This window comes from Carcharhinus amblyrhynchos, chromosome 1 (genome assembly GCF_965287045.1).
Source record: "Carcharhinus amblyrhynchos chromosome 1, sCarAmb.v2.hapA, whole genome shotgun sequence".
In the NCBI taxonomy this organism is placed as follows: domain Eukaryota; kingdom Metazoa; phylum Chordata; class Chondrichthyes; order Carcharhiniformes; family Carcharhinidae; genus Carcharhinus; species Carcharhinus amblyrhynchos.
In genome coordinates this window covers 134500073-134517667 of record NC_137324.1, presented here as the reverse complement: position 1 = coordinate 134517667, position 17595 = coordinate 134500073, and the positions used below count along the sequence as shown (strand labels likewise).

Sequence of the window (17595 nt, the reverse complement as noted above, 5' to 3'; positions counted from 1 at the left end):
ACAAATTCTACCCCATCCAAGCCCCTAGCGGTGAGTCCCATTCAATATAGGAAAAGTTAAAATCACCTACCACAACAATCCCATTGTTTCTGCACCTTTCCAAAATTTGACGCATATCTGCTCCCCTATCTCCTGCTGGCTGTTGGGAGGCCTCTAATAAACCCCTAACATTGTGACTGTACCCTTCCTATTCCTGATGGTCACTGATCTTATCTCCACATGACTATGATATGATTTCAACTGGAGTACTGTGTGCAGTTTTGGTCACCGCATTTGCAAAAGGATATATTGGCCTTGGAGGGAGTGCAGAGAAGGTTCACTAGGCTGATACCGGAGATGAGGGGGTTAGCCTATGAGCAGAGACTGAATAGACTGGGTCTGTACCCGTTGGAGTTTAGAAGGCTGAGGGGGGATCTTATAGAGACATATAAGATAATGAAGGGGATAGATAGGGTAGAGGTAGAGAGATTCTTCCTGCTTAGAATGGATAGCAGAACTAGAGGGCACAGCCTCAAAATAAGTGGGGGAGGGGCAGTTTATATTGGAGTTGAGGAGGAACTTCTTCACTCAAAGGGTGGTGAGTCTCTGGAATTCTCTGCCCATTGAAGTGGTAGAAGCTACCTCACTGAATATATTTAAGTCACGGGTAGATAGGTTTCTGATAGACAAGGGAACTAAGGGTTATGGGGAGAAAGCGGGAAAGTGGAACTGATCCACTTCAGATCAGCCATGATCTTGTTGAATGGCGGGGCAGGCTCGAAGGGCTAGATGGCCTACTCCTGCTCCTATTTCTTATGTTCTTATGTTCTTATGATATAAAGTATTGTCAAACAGACTGCATGCTAATGCTTACACATCAAACTTAACTTTATCTATTGAGCAGATTCTATATTCTTTATTTTTCTGTGAATAAATAACTTGCCTGTGACATCTTCTCAAGTTCAGAGACATTGTAGAAATGATTCTGTGATGGAGAAAATGATGTATATGGTGTTGAAAGGAATGATATCTGGAACACGTCATATGCATCCTGATTTGAAACCATATGTCAAAATCTTGAGTTGATCGCCCAAGGTGGATGTCTATTGTAGGGAATCCAATTGATCATTCCTCCTACTCTATGTGGAAGAGCTATTGAACAATTACATGAAAGACATCGTAGTAAAGTCCAAATGAAGGAATTAGCATGTGATTATTTTTGATGGCCAGGTCTGGATGCTCAGATAGAAGAAAAAGTGGGACAGTAACAATCCTGTGCACAAATCAGAAATGCACCACTGTTGTCTCCTTTACACCCTTGGGAGTGGCCTAAATTGCCATGACAATGATTACAAGTAGATTTTACTGATCCATTTGAGGCTTACATATTCTTAAGTCATAACTGATGCATACTCAAAGCAGCTGTAAGCTATCATGAGATCTACTGCAACTGAACAAACTACTGAAAAATTTGACAAAATTTTTTTAAGATTTGGTACACTGGAACAGATTATTAGTGATAATGGATCACAGTTTTCTTCACAAGAATTTGAAAATTATCTGAAAGTAAACGGTATTCAGCATATAAATTCTGTACCTTATCATCCACCAACCAATGGGTTATTTGAAAGATTTGTACAATCCTTGAAACATTCTTTAAAAGCTTCAAGAGACCAACATTCATCATTGCATCATGTGAATAGCTTTTTGGCATCTGAGAGAAACACTCATGCCAAAATTCACCTGCGTTACTACTCTTAAAGAGAAAGTTAGGACTATGTTTGATTTATTATTACCTCCATAAACTTCAGAGAATAGAACATCAACAACAATCTCAAGTTGCTAGTTGAAAATTGCGGGTGAAACATCACTCATTTCAGCAAGGAGATCGAGTGTTAGCATGTAATTATGCCATGAATGAGAAATGAATACCAGCCATGGTTTTAACAAAAACAGGTCCAATCCAAAGATAAATTAGTTTGGTGATACCATGCTGAACAATTGTTGTCCTCTCAAAATGACTTCTCTGAATTATCTCCAGAAGTACCAAGTTCTTTAGTCCCGAGTGTTATGAATACTACTACAGAAGACTTTGTTGAATTGACTTGCTTGATGATTGTGTCTTTGCTACTATACCACATGAGTGTCATGCAGAATTAGTTCCAAGAGAAAAGTTCTAAACATTACTTCTAGGGTCAGCGACAGCCAATTCCAGAACATTGTATATAACCAAAAAGGAATAAATGTGTTCCTGACGAACTTCCTTACTGACTGTGCATAATGATTTATGGTGCAAAGTACCATGCATAGAGTATTGTTGATCCGATATGTAGCATTACAGTAATTTGTTGTCACGACCACAGGTGTAAAGGGGGCGAGATGTTATATATTTAAGTGGTTGCATACTTGCTTTAAGAGCCAGTCACATGAGTTGATGATGATGTCATTGGGGTTTTTCATTTTCTACTCTTTATAGGCAGCATATCTTTCAACATTGTGTGTTATTTTCAGTCTATGTGCGCAAACCACATCTTTCTCTTTTTGTTTTTGTTTAAGCCCATGACTTCTACCAGAGTTACAACATTACACAAGTGTAGAATCTGGTGTGGGATTCTGCCATTCTGGCCAGTGGGAAAGGCGCTACTTGAAATTCACCAAAATGGAGAGTTCCTTCCATTGCCTTTTTCATAGGCACATTACTATATTGAGAGAAGGGGTGGGTGAATCAGTCATTTTTCATGTCAACTTGTCCAAATATTGAGTAAATGTTTTATAATTAAATACGATTAGTCTGTACAGCTTTGCAAACCAGAAATAGATCATCACCTTTCAATTTAACAACTTGAAGTTCCTCTGCCATTTACTCAGAATGTTTCAAAATACAACTTTAAACAAACATCATTTCATTAGTTCTTTGATATATTTTCTTTCAGATCCAGTTTTATACATATATACATACATTGTTGCATAAATGCCTACATTAATGCCTAAAATATAAATGCCCTGACTATATTTTAGTGGATTATTAGTCAGATTATTTTGCTTTGAAAAGTAACATGAGGGTAAATACACCCCGTCATTAAAATCATAAGCATTAGCATGCAGGCAAAAGGTAAAAGTATAACATTGGTATGGTATAGAAATGAGAGTTTAATGTTTCTTTGCATTCCTACCTGGAAGACCTTTTGCCCACTTCACAATTCGAACCATTTGTTTCTCTGCAAGCTTGTTCAAACTGGACAGCAGGTGATTAGTTGTGTCTGCTTGACTGCTATCATAAGATGCATAAACCACTTCAGGTTCAATGGCTTCAAGAATAGTGATCAGGGACGGGTTAATGTGTGGTGGCATATGTGAGAAATTAGGAACAAGTGCAGTGCTTGCTGTGGGTTCTGGTAAAGGAGCAGTGAACGTGATCCCTTCCTTGGGGCTGTGTGGTGGTTGCTGCTCTTCATGCAGCCCTTTTACCTTTCCCAGCTTCTTAGACTTCCGTGCTAAGGGGACATAAAATAAAAATACTTTTTTTTAGAAATCCTTGTGTTTTAGTTCAGCTTTAATAGCAGAATCTGGTCTTTATTTCCAAACTTTTACATATCTATCTTTAGAAAGACTTTCAATCTTGTCTTGTGAATATTCCTATCAAGGAAGCCAAGAAAACCACTCAAAGCTAACATATATTAAATTTACTGTTGGTTAAGAAGTTAATCCTAAAATTGCTACACAGGCGAAAAGCTTTATAGAAAAATTGCAGAGTGCTTCTGCTGATCAAGAAATGGTCTAACCTTACTAACATTGCAGGGGTTTAAGCCAAATTTGCATGACAAGCTCCTGCATCAGGAAGGCCAATCACAGGAAGCTCAACATTAGTAGTTAAAACTTGTATGCTGCTGCACGATTTAAAGATAGAATACCAAAGAAAATATGCATTTGTTACAACTCAGAAGGCTTTTACACAATAAGCTCATGCTAATTCTGCAGGGAATGCCCAAAGGGTCCAAGTTCAACACTGAAACTACCTCACAATGAAATTAAGCAGAGAATCAGAGAGAAATTAAGAGGAGCAGAGAGGGCAGCACGGTGGCACAATGGTTAGCACTACTGTCTAACAGATCAGGGACCTCAGTTCAGTTCCCTCCTTGGGTGATTGTGTGGAGTTTGCACATTCTATCTGCGTCTGCATTGGTTTCCTCGAAGTGTTCAGGTTTCCTCCCCCACTCCAAAGATGTGTGAGTTAAATTGATTGGCCATGCTAAATTGCCCTTTGGTAATGGGAGATTGGTAGGGTAAATATGTGGGGTTGCGGAGTAGAGCCTGGGTGGGATTGTAGTCAGTGCAGGTAAACCGTACCATTACGACTGCTTTCAGAAAAGTTCTACTCTGCAGTATTTCTTAACATACAGCCCAAGTTTCATAATTACATTCATGGGCTTTCTTCAAACATTATCCAATGAATTAATGCTCCAGAAAAGAAAGGGTGCCCAAAAGATGTTGCGAAGGCAAAAGATATTGTTGGGGAAGCATTGACCTAGTCGTATTATTGCTAGACTATTAATCCAGAAACTCAGCTAATGTTCTTGGGACCCGGGCTTGAATCCCACCATGGCAAATGGTTGGAATTTCAATTCAATAAAAAATACCTGGAATTAAGAATCTATTGATAACCATGAAATCATTGTCGATTGTCAAAAAAACCCATCTGGTTCACTACTGTCTTTTAGGGAAGGGTATCTGCTGTCCTTACCTGCTCTGTCCTACATGTGACTCCAGAGCCACAGCAATGTGCCCTCCAGAGCCACAGCAATCTGCTCTCCAAGAGAAATAAATGCTGGCCAGCCAGCGACGTCTATGTCCCACTAATGAATAAAAAAAATCTACATAGCTGTGGCTATTTAAAAGTTTTTCAATTATAACAGAAAGTTTTCATTACTGCACATCAGAACTCTGGGGATGCACTTCCTATCATTCAATCATAGAATCAGACATCCACACCATGTTCTGCAGGCAAAACCCTACGTCCAGAGTTCAAACTTGCAGAATTACTCTTTAGATTTCAAATTCCAAAGCAAGAAAAAGAATAGAATAATTTATTCTGAATTACAGTCAAATGTCTCCATGATCTATTCCAATATCTCATTAGCTTTTTCATAACATCTTTACATTGACAGGGCACAGAGTGAATGAGCAATTTTCAACACTTACTGTGAAAACACTGTCTAAAGTATCTTAGAATCTCACTCTATTATCTTTTAAATATTTAGAATAGAAATGATAAAGATGTTTAATCACCATGTATTTCTGCAGACACTGGAAGCATATTCAAATGTTGCTTTGTATAAGATTATTATAGATTTTAAAATGATAAAATCTGTTAATGTAAGATGTGGATGATGGTTATTTTAAACAAAACTCTGAATAGTAGAATCTTCATGCTTTCATTAGCACTGTTGTTGAGTGCCAATGATTTTGGGTTTTAGTTAAAATTTAGAGGTATCTTCTTACCAGATTTATCATTTTTTCCAGTTTTTCTCATAAGATTTCATAGTTTGCCATGGGACTAATTTAAATTGCCCACAGATCATATACTGATACTTGTATCAAAAGGGGTAGAAAATCTGCAAGTAATCTTAATATATAGTGATGCTTCTTATGAATAAGGTTTACACATTCTAATGCAACGCTGTTTATTCCTCTAGACTTTAAGGCAAAGCATGTTAGTACACATTTATGACACATCGATTTCCCACAACAACCATCTTTATAGTCTCCATGCTGGAGATTGCCAATTTTATGTCAAATTAGGGACAGTTTCATGGGCCCAAACTCAATTGTAGCTGAAATATATCTGTCCAAATTCATTTCATAGAGTCAGCGAACAGAAAGACTTTTATCCAATCTGCATGCTTCCAGAGGCAAGAGGACAGCATGCTGTCCCATTCTATCATCCAATTAAAATAATTTACTATGTTACTTTTTTTAAATGTTGGAGTGCATCAAAATATTGGGTAAACCTAACTTTACAAATGTTGTAGTCACACATTGCCATTTTAGGAAGGAAGGGTTTACCTGATTCTTGAGCATGAAATCAGACATTTCAAAGTAAATAGCCAATGGAACAAATAAAGCTAAAGACAACTGCCAAATTGCAAATAACTAAAAATGTTTCTGTATGTTAAAGTTTAATAAATTACCTCCCAAGTTCATCCCTGCTTTGAAACACTTTCGTAAGCGACAAGCTGGGCAGTTTTTTCTGCGGATTTTGTCAATAATGCAGTCGTTTCTTCCTGCGCACAAGTAATTTTGTTGCCCTAGAAGAAAAAATGAAATATAAAAAGTTAATAAAAATAAAATTTCCACTATCAAATAACTTGAGACGCTCATCAGTTTGGTGCATCAGCTGTTTTGTTTTATGGTTCCGAGAATTCTATGTGCATTCAGCAAGTATATTTTTTAATCAACAATACTTCAAAATACAACAAAATCAGAACATTCAGCATGAAAATCTCATTTACATGCATTGAGTGGCCAATTACAGTCACAGAATATGGTTACAACACTAGTACCTACTCAATAATGAGGAAAATTACCCAAGTATGTCCTGCTTAAGCAGGACAAATCCAAACAGTCCAAAGATGTGCAGGTTAGGTGATTTGGCCAGACTAAAAATTGTCCCTAGTGTCCATGGTAAATGAATAGGGCAGAGGCGAGGGTCTGGGCAGGATGCTGTTACAGAGAGTCAGTGTAGATTCAATGGGCTGAATAGCTTCCTTATGCACTGGATATTCTATGAATTACCACCCCATTAGTTTACTTTTGATCAACAGTGAAATGGTGGAAGGTCTCAATGCCATCAAGCAAAACTTACTCTGCAATAAACTGCTCAACAATGCTCAGTTTGGTTCTAGCAGGGGCACTTGGCTCCTGATCTCATTGCAGCTTTGATCCAAGCCTAGACAAAACAGCTGAATTCCAGAGGCAAGGCGAGAATGATTGCCTTTGATATCAAGGCGGGATTTGACTGACTGTGACAGTCAAATTGATCAAAATTGAAGTCAATGGGAATCAGAGAAAAGCTCTCCCTTGGTTGGAATATAGCTAGCACAAAGGAAGATGGCTCTGGTTATCATAGATCAATCATCTTGGCCTAGTTCATTATGAGTTGCTCAAGGCCTGAAGCGTAAGATAAAGTAAAACAAAAATGATGTCAGAAATCCAGTCAATTTAAACCGATAATTCCAAATGATCAGGGGCCATTCTTCCATCCAGGAGACTCAAGTGGAGGCCATGGCACCTACCGGCAAACTTATTTTCGGCGCCGTTAGCTCTGCACCAGAAGTTGGCACAGAGCTCAAGAAATTATACAAATCTGAATTTAAATGTATTTAAATCTCTGGACCTGCGAACACTTGTGGAGAGCTGGCAGCCCGACTCTAATGGAGTGAAGCGAGGTCATTGAGGGCCCCCAGAGAGTCAGGCGCCAGGGGTGCCCCCTGGGCATTGCCATCGTGGCAGTGCACACTGATACTGCCCAGGGAGCAGGGCAGTTGGTGAGGGTGGAGGGTTCTGCTGTCACTCTGCACTTGGGCTGAATGGCAGAGAGAGGAAGGCCAGCAATCAAGGCTGGCCATCAGAGTGGAGGTCAGCCTGCTAGTGGTGGAAGGGATGGGAGGAACAGGAGGAAGTCGGGAGATTAGAGCTGTGGAGTTGAGGAGTGGACATTGCAACAGGCTGGGGCTGGTGGGGGCTTCGGAGGCTGGCCTGGGCATGTTTGGGGACCAGTAGTCAGGCCATGGGGGAGTTGGAGAGCCTGTGATGTGGGTGTTGTGGGCCTGGCCAGCGATCGAACTGGCCTCTAATTGACAGTCCGGCAATACAGGGCCACTGTGCATGCATATACGCCGATCTCAGTGCTGACAGATTGGCAGATGCTCAGTGGCCCGCTCAGTACTATGTGCTGGCCCCGCCCCGTGACTCATGCTGAGGCACTGTGCAGTGCACAGAGTTTGGGAGGTTCATTTTGAAACTCCCACTGAAAAAAACAGTGGGATTTAGTCCAGTTTTTATGTGAATTTGACACTAAGAATTCTTCTAGGAGAATCGGCATCTATGTCTGTAATTTGAGTTTCTAGGCATGCAACTGATGGTTCCTTACATTGAATTTAACTTCAATCCTTATTCATTAACTCTTAAAACACTATCTGGTAATTGTGAAAACACTTATAGATGAGCAGTCTTTCTCTTTACAGTTCCTGGTGGGTTTGCGACCACTCTGGGCAGCAGAGGGGCAACAGGAGTTTCATCTCGGGCCGCGGGCCCCCACGGTTGGGGGAGGGGGGGCGGAATTATTAAGAGGCTGCCTGCAGTAGCAGAGGCCTGACAGCTCTCTGTCGGTCTGTCAGACCCCTGCTACTGTTAATGCACATGTGCAGCATCAGAGGCCTGCAGATGTGCAACACCTTCTTGAACAGGCTGACTGGTGAGTTAATTCCTGCCCATAGCCTCTCTGGCTAGAAACTGACCAGTGCACCTTTTTAGAGGCACAGTATATAAGATTGAGCATGAGAACTTGCCCAAAAATGAATCTGGAACTCTTCCATTTTCAGACCAGCTGAACACTTAGAAAATATCTTGTAAAATTTCACCCATCAGATCTCCACAACCAGTATATTTCTGTGGGAGTTTCTGGCAAATCACAAGATGTTTGTTTTACTATGAAATAAGCAGTCAGATTTTATAGGGCAAAATGAAATATCGAAAAGTATAGCTTATGTATTTCATGGCGCTAAAAGTCTGTAGCCCTTTGAGTGCACTGCGACTGTAAGACTGATGGGACTGCCATGGATAACTTAGCGTGTTGCATCAAATTCCATTCCCCCTCCTTCAAGTTTCCTGTGTCTATTTAGGTGGGAGGCGGTTTTGCAGCATGGTAGTAGCATCACAATCGCTGGACCAGAAGCTCCAGGTTGGAGTCGAACACCAGGACTTGTCGGCCACGGAAGGAGTATTAAATGCCTTTGAATATGGGAGGAGTGTTCAATGCCTTTCAACGGGCCAATAATCAGCTCGGGAATCCATCCATCACTTCATCCACTATTCCCAAAGGGTAAAAAACATCATGGGTGCAAAGGGATGCTAGTAAAAATTAGAAGCAGGGATAACCAAAGCCTGCGGTTGCAATAGAGTCATTAGTTTCAAATGTGGTTAGAATTGATGCTTGACCCTGAAATTTGTTTCTGTAATGCCCGTTTGAAGGGCACCCCAATACAGGGTATTCAAAAAAATGGTCACAGATCCTACTCTGGACCTTTCCCGAACCCAGTGATTGGAAGAGATCAGCAGCTACCAGAACATTACAGCACAGGGCAGGACCTTTGGCCATCCAAGTCTGCACCGACCATGAACTAAAACCCTCTATCCTTCCAGGGACCATATCCCTCTATTCCCATCCTATTCGTGCATTTGTCAAGATGCCCCTCAAAAGTCACTATCGTATCCGCTTCCACTACCTCCTCTGGCAACGAGTTCCAGGCACCCACCACCCAGTGAGTAAAAAACTTGCCCCATACATCTCCTTTAAACACTTATACCCTCTAGTAATTGCCTCTTCCACCCTGGGAAAAAACTTCTATCCATGTCCCTCATAATCTTGCAGGTCTCTATCAGGTCAGCCATTTATATATATATATATATTACAAGCAACAAAGGTCCCAGCACTGATCCCTGACAAACGCTGCTTGTCACAGCCCTCCATTCAGAAATGCACCCTTCCACTATGAACGAGCCAGTTCTGTATCCATTCTGCCAGCTCACCTGTGATCCCATGCGACTTCACCTTCTGTACTAGTCTGCCATGAGGGACCTTGTCAAAGGCATTACTGAAGTCCATGTTAACAACATCCACTACCCTCATCAATCATCTTCATCACTTCCTTGAAAAACTCAATCAAGTAGGTGAGGCACGACCTCCCCTTCACAAAACCATGTTGCCTCTCACTAATCCATCCACTTATTTGCAAGTGTAAGCAAATCCTGTCTCAAAGAATCCTCTCCAATAATTTCCCTAACACTGATGACTCTGGTGCTGGTGAACTGGAAAACAGTTGGCACACAACAAAAAGAGAAAACGCTGGAAAATCTCAGCAGGTCTGGCAGTATCTGTAAGGAGAGAAAAGAGTTGATGTTTCAAGTCTAGATGATCCTTTGTCAAAGCTAAAAGGCATAGAAAATGGGAGACATTTATATTGCAGGGGGAGGGAATGGAAGATGAATCAAAGCCATAGAAACCAGGGGAAAAGCCTGCTTATAGCTATCCACAAAGAAAATAAAAGATGTGAATGACCAAACGACAGAGAAGCTGTAAGTTGTGACAGATGGAGATGTTTTGTGTGTGTGTGCGTGTGTGTGTATGTGTGTGTTGGGATTGAGGTAGAATGTAGAAAAGGGGAAGCGGGGGATAAGGAGAGGGGAATGAAGTTGGGAGAAGGAAGGAAAAAGTGGGGGGTTGGGAGGGCGAAAAAAAATGGAGAAAGACCATAAAGAAATAAAAGGTAGAGAAAAGTCAAAAATTAAATAAAACAGAATTAAAACAAAGGGTGCTAAAGTGGGGTAGAGCAAATCATCTGAAATTGTTGTATTCGATGTTGAGACCGGAAGGCTATGAAGTGCTTAGCCGGAAGATGAGATGCTGTTCCTCCAGTTTGAATTGAGCTTCTCAGTTGGCACACAATGGGGGTAACATTTTGACAGCTGGGAGTGAATGGCAGGGGACCAGAGTCATGTGAGGCCAGCCTGATTGGGAGACCAGCCTGACTGGCAGGCTTGGCTTCCAGTTGGGCAAAGGAGGACATGGACCAATAAGGTCCTATCCCAATAGAAGGTGAAGTCTGGTCCCTAATGCAGCCCATGTGAGGGAAGGACATGTTTGGGCAGGTGGGAGGGTGGTGCAAGAGTGTAATCCAGTTTGTGGGGTGTTTGGTGGGGACAGGTTTTGCATGGTGGTGGGGATGAGGGAGGAATAAGTCCAATAGCAGAGGGTTAAGCTTAAGGAGGGTTGTTGCAGGAAGCAATCTTGCCTCTCCTAGGTGAAAAGGGGTGCTGTGAAGGCACTTGCTATTTCCCAATAGCCATCCTCATCTAGCAGCAACTGCACCATTTTCAGAGGCCTGGGAAGCACAATGGCCACATTTAACATTAGGCTTCCAGCTTTGCTATCATATTTAAAATGCCAACCTGTTCCCAAGGATGTCCCTTGCCCTGTTTCAGTTAAACGCAGATGTTAGTGAGTTGGAGCCAACTTCCTAGCATGCTTCCAATTCTTAACCATTTAAATCCCCTCATCTGCATCCAAACTGGTTCATCCTCCCATTGTAAAATCCCCCTCAACAACTTCTCTACCACTTCTGTTGTTTTAATGCAAAATTTGACCTACAAATTTGACATTGTCTTTGAAAAATAAGACGTCTTTTAAAACTGCACAAACAACATCTATGGAATTGCTTGACTTCCCAAATTTATGGTCATGTGGTATACGCCATGATAGACTGGAACAGTTGCCATTATAAAGGTGATTACATGCACTGCATACTGTGGAAATTAATCTTTGTTGAAGTTGTTTGGAGTTTATTATGGGCTTTTTCAGTAAATATTGAAGTCAGAACATGCACAGCAGGGATGAGCAAGCAGTATTTCCTCAACCATATGCATCCCTCTTGCCATGAAGTATAGCTTTTACCCCACGTTAAATCATTTTGTGTAAGATATTGTACAACCTAAAAAATTACTCTCAACCACAACATAATAGGCATTTTTCCTTAATACGATTTCCTTTTTTGGCAAACCTTAATAGAATAATAAATATGAAATGTATAATTAGCAACGTAAGGTGTTTCTTATGGATTCAAAGTGTATATAGCATGTGTGAAGCGTTAAAAGATATATATTGAACCCAATAATGTTGGAAGGATGAGTGTGGGTAATCATGGGGGTTAGGTACGGGGCAAGGGTTGTCAGGGAAAATGGTGGTAAGTAGAGCAGCATGGTTTGGCACTAAGTTGACTTAAGGACTATAAAAGGACCATGGGGGGCATGAGGAGTTATGAGAATGTGCGTAGAGGGTCATAGGTTGACATGGAAGGTATAGGGGCCATGGGAGGTGGGTAGAGAGAAGGAGGTAGCATAATGGGAATACATAGGGGGATGAGGGATATGGACCGAAGGGCTATTTATTGTTTTAAAGATTTTTTAAAATTTTGGAAGTGCCAGTGTGCTGAGCCAGGACGTCTGCCCAGCTTACCTCTGCACCCATCAGCTCTGCAGTTGCTTCAGAATTACTCGGCCTGATGCCTGAGTTCCCTGCAAACCCCGAATGAAAATCTCAACTTCCCAACTGGTACTTTCTCCCAGGTTGGGGCTGTGAAGCTAGGGAAATATACTGGCCCTGTGCTCCTGAACTGTGAATTAAATTCAGGTCTACAGCGTTAATATTGACATGAAGGCTGGGTGGCGAGGTCTATGGTGCCTCAACCACTGGGATATACAACTATTGCACACCAATTTTACATAGCAAATCCCCATTGGAAATGGAGATTTTTTAATGGAAAAAATGTTGATGAAAACTGTATGATGAAAACATAACAGTGACTCAAGTTATGTAGGCAAACATGCAAAATTTTAATTAAAATGAACCAGGCAATTGATAGATCATATGATCATCAATCAGGTAAGTAAAAGTATTGACACATTGACAATTCTCTTTTGGTTTTAATTCACCAAAGCTTTACTGCTTCTGGTATGTAATTCCCTTATGTTTTAAAATCTTTATGAAGCTAAACGTATGAAACTTGAACATCGAGCCAGTTTGAAAGAGGATGCCGTGCAATTCCAATGTTTTGGTCCATATTGCTTTTCTAGAGTCAAAACTATTAACAGAAATTATTGTCAGTATATGACATTACACTCCCTATTACTTTAATAGATCAGTGCTTCTATCAAAATAGATTAGCGATCATATGAACGCATTGTGTTTGTCCACTAATATCACTGACAGGTATTTTTAGCCTAATGCATCACTTATTACTAAAATAGAAATGGCAACCCTTAAAGTTAAATATTTATTCTCAGTTGAATGATACCAAAGCCTAGCCGTTGCACCTCTGGGAAAAACATCCAAAGTAAAAATTTATATTTAAAGACATGTTTTAATTTCCCTTGAACAATTTTCGGTTTATGTGCATTCAATTTTGTGTTCATCACACTGATTGCTGTGTTGGAGAATGGAATATTTTCCATTTTTTCTATCTTGTACCCTTTTCCATTGGAGCTGCTGAAACCATTAACTGTCACCCCTCTGATAGGCCTGCAGCTTCTCAGGGTGGACAGCCATATTTTAAAGTGTCAGCAGCCCTGAGAGCAACTAATTAGTTGTAAGACGGCCAAAATATATTACTGGGGTCCCACAAACAGCCTAGATGTGACTGATCCTGGCTTTTGGGCCTAACATCGGGGTCGCCACTGCACCAATAAAATTCTGACCACACTTTAGACTTAGGGCAATTATAAATATACAGTCAAGTCCTAAGTATAGACTCAAGCCAGGATTTCCATTAAATACCAGCAGAAGCCCTATTGCAGACATTCCACCCTCAATCCCAGCTTCTGCCACTTTCACATGGAGGGGTGGGTAATAGTGCTTGATCATAAATTGCGCATCCATGGTTCATGGTAGCAGTTGCCCTGATAAATCAGCAGTTGCCTTCAGCCTTGAGAGATTTTGGTGAGCTGAATATCCGCAACTCAAAAGTGTACAGATTAGACCTGTTTGATACAGGTCTGAACTTGGTTGGATAACGAGGGTACCTTTTTGAAGAAATATGGTCCTGGGACACCTTATGGAGTCAGTCAAGTACCCTTGGGATTGTTAAAAATAGATATGAGTGCATGGAAAATGTAAATAAACATGCTGGAGAGTTAAGTTGTCAAAGAATTGTAGAGAAGAAGAGGGTGGAACACTGGGTATGCAAGGCCATGAAGTGCTAGAGAGGCAAATGATGCAATGGGAGCATGAGTTGGCATTGGTTAGTATGGTTGGGTCCTGGGGAGTGTTTTGAGGCGGGGAGAGGCGGGGGTCAGGACTGGAGTGCTGTTTTTCATTTTAATCGTCTTTTTAATAACTTCACCAAAATGCAGCTGGACAGATGCAGATCTTCCATCCATTCCACCTTGGCATTAATTCCAGGGCCAGCAGGCCTAACGACAAGGCAGCAGGCTGGGAGAATCATCCCCAATATGTCATCCCTGGTAATAAATAACACCGAAAATAATCTAATTCAATTAACTTTAAAAAATAAATCCTTCAGTGCTCCTCTCATTACAGTTCCAGCTAAATTGGTCTGAAACAAGTTAATTTCTCCCATTTTCTCTTTCACTTGTTTCTTTTTCTTTACTCATCTTCCAATTCCAACTGTATCTTTCACCTTGGTTTGTGGCTGTACTCCACTGCTTTTCCTCAGTGTTTTCCTGTTCCTTCTCCACTTCTAAGTCTCTTCCTCCTCTGTGTTACTTCTGTATCGCCATATGTCCTGCTCCTTTTCTCCCTTATCTTTCTGACCTTTAGTCTTCATTCGCTTCATTATTTCTGACTTTCTCTCTTTCCTCATCACCCCTTGCTGCTCCACTTCCCCATTTACTTCTGATTCTTTTTCACATTCCTCCTCCTTTTTGCTTCTTTAATGCTGAGGAGTATTCAGTCATGTAGGTAAGATAGGACACACTCAGGGCAGACACCTATGATGAAGGATCAAGATGCGTTCACACAGCCTAAGAGGAACAACAGCCAGCAGCCTGGGAAGAGGTTGGACTACAAGGCCAGGTAGACAGGCTTGTTGAAAAGCACAGGGAATGGGCAGGTGACCAACAATGCTGAAAACACTTGAGCTGAATTTACAGGTGAGCAATCGGGCTGGAAAGCAGATGGGTAGGTGGGTGTGAGGTATTTGGCTGGGTGGACGAACAAGAAAGATGGCCGACACTTGTGGGTACCATATGTCAGGTAGCAAATAAGCAACAAGGTAGCAAAGTGATCTTTGCAGTCAAGTAAGCAGACAGACCCCAGATAGGCAGGTAGACATGAAGCCCAGGTGAGGCCTTGTTGGCTATAAACCTAATCCTTTAATAAATGGAACCAGTTTATGTTTATGTGGACAAAGATAAAATATGTTAGCATTGGTCAAGGAATCAAACTAGGAAGCTTACGTTGAATGGAATAGTCAATTCATTCAACTTAACAGGAAACAGGAATCTGAGGTTATTGTGTGTACATTGAGCTCTATGTTTATCTGACTTGAAAAATATAGAAGCAGTACTGTGTTATATTAATGGAGCATGAACAAAAAGAAAGGGTGTTACTATTTAAGACCAGAGTTTGGCCTGATCCTATGCAAACTATTGGTCACAGGGATGTTACTTCCTATGAGATGGAATGGGAGAGACAATTAGGATGATGTAAATCTTTGCAATCTAAATTATGAGGTTATGTTGAACTTATTTTCACTGAAAGTGAAATTTCAACTTGGCAGAAATTTCCAAAATTATGACCAGTTGATAAGTTATTTAGATGGAGTGACGATAAACAAGAACTTGAAAACATGATTTTGAAAAGAGAGAATTGAAAGTAGATAAGGAATTCAGACAGAATGATAACTGGAATAAGTTATTAGGCAAGGCAACTGAAGCAAAGTGTAAATGGATTCACTAGACAGTAAGATATCTTTGTGAGCCAGGAAATCTGGACCACAAAGCAGACCAACAGTACAATTTTCAACTATAACTGAATGTGAATAGAATAATTATTACCAGAGAACATGTTGATGCTGGCTTTCAAATCACTGTAGTTTGCTTTACTTTCAATGGGAGCTTGAGCATTATTTCAGTTTATTATAGCTAAGTCCAGTTCACAGAGAAACCAACTGACCTGATTAGTGAAAGGACAGGGTGTTGTTAGTTGTCAGGAGTCAAGGTCAACAGTGGGAGATAGGAAAATGGGGTGTCAGCCTGAAAATATGAATACCAAATATGCCCTGCAGGCTATTTCACGAAGAGAAATGCTAAACTTGATCTCCTATTAAAAGGGAGACACAATGGATATCAGGCTATAGATTCCCCCAAAAGCAAGCCAATTATTCACTCTTTAACACTGAGCCATGGAACTGGACATTATCTGGCACAGGTGTGAGGTGCTTCTAAAGGATCAAGAAAATTGAGAAAAAAGTTTTTATTTCACTTCCCACTGCAGCAACCCTCAACAGTAACATTTAACACTGGCAATTGGTCCCTTCGGGTTTCCAACTGATACTGCTCCCTAGAAATAATCAATTAGATGAAATATTAGCCTCAGGATGTTGAGGTCTGGGTATTCGTTCATTAAGTGCCAGGAAAACAGAATCACAATAAGAACTGAGGAACAGGAACTGGAAACAAGAGATCTTTAATTAAAAAAAGGTTCTCTTTCATTCTTCTAATGAAATAAACATTCTGCAGATGATGGATTAAAGTCAATGGAAATAAAAATCAGGCAAAATGTTCAGCAGCTGGCCAAATTGTTAAAATGTGTTTTATACAATCACCTAAAGTCAAAATTACCCAAATAATCTTTGCATTGCTAGTCTTTGAAGGTGTTGTTGTGAAGAGAGACACAAACAAAAACTTCTGGCTGGGCAAAAATGAACTATGTAGTTCTTGCGCCTTTCCAGAAAGTTGGGAACGATCCTGTACCATGCTTTTAGAATTTCATCTATGGCATCTTACATAATTGATGAGCACATTCTTGTACCTAAATTTATAAACGCAATGCAAATTCATCATTGCATCTTGAACCTTAATCAAATGAGTCCAATTCTGAGGAGCAAATGAGACAAACGAGTAACAGGAGGGTGCCAGGGGAATCAGCAATAGTTTTTGACACTCAGTGATGCCAGGTGAAATACTTCTGTTTCTCCCTACCCTAATTCCAATCAAACATGTCTTAACAACTTAACAAGTTCATAGTTGGTAATCTCAAGCAGTCTCTTTCAGAATCACTGGTTATACTACATGCAGACCACATACCCAGTGCCAGCTGCATTCAATTTTGTTAACAGGGTCTTAATTGGGAAATTTAAAAAAAACCAGGTGTCAAATATGTCTTAGGTCTCGTACTTGCATAAGCAAAGGGACCAATGCCCATTCAGGCAGGAGCCTCTTTTTCTGCATTATCTAAATGGCAGGTGGTGTACTTTTGGTACAAAATGTATATGTGCATGTTGTTATTAAATTGTACACTTTGGCAATAACCAATTTCTAGATCATGATTTCTCCAGATCCAATCAAGTAAGTTGATACTTTCACAGGGAATGTGGAGGATCGTTAAATGAGAAACAAGTTTTTATTAATGCTCCATTTATTGATAAGCTTATTATGTTCCAATTTAAGCTACACTCAGCTCTATCAAAGCGGCTCAAAGATAAAGACAGCAGGTTTTGTAGAAATAAGGAACGACATTTTCTGGTCCCGCACACTGCAGGAATTATCATGGGCAGGACAGAATATTTGGGGGACCATTTAAAAGTCCGTTGGCCTCGGGTGGGA

At 40.6% G+C, this 17595-nt stretch overlaps 1 protein-coding gene across 3 annotated transcripts in view; it reads right to left on the bottom strand.

Annotated features, from left to right (window-relative positions):
* The window catches only part of nr3c2 (nuclear receptor subfamily 3, group C, member 2), a 351998-nt gene that overhangs the window by 102652 nt on the left and 231751 nt on the right, over positions 1 to 17595 (bottom strand). For all 3 annotated transcript variants that reach the window (XM_080193065.1, XM_080193072.1, XM_080193080.1), the window contains exons 4-5: positions 6168 to 6284; positions 3153 to 3473 (exon numbers count right to left, since the gene is read on the bottom strand). In XM_080193065.1, coding sequence (XP_080049191.1) covers positions 3153 to 3473; positions 6168 to 6284 — 438 coding nt within the window. The remainder of the gene's footprint in view (positions 1 to 3152; positions 3474 to 6167; positions 6285 to 17595) is intronic.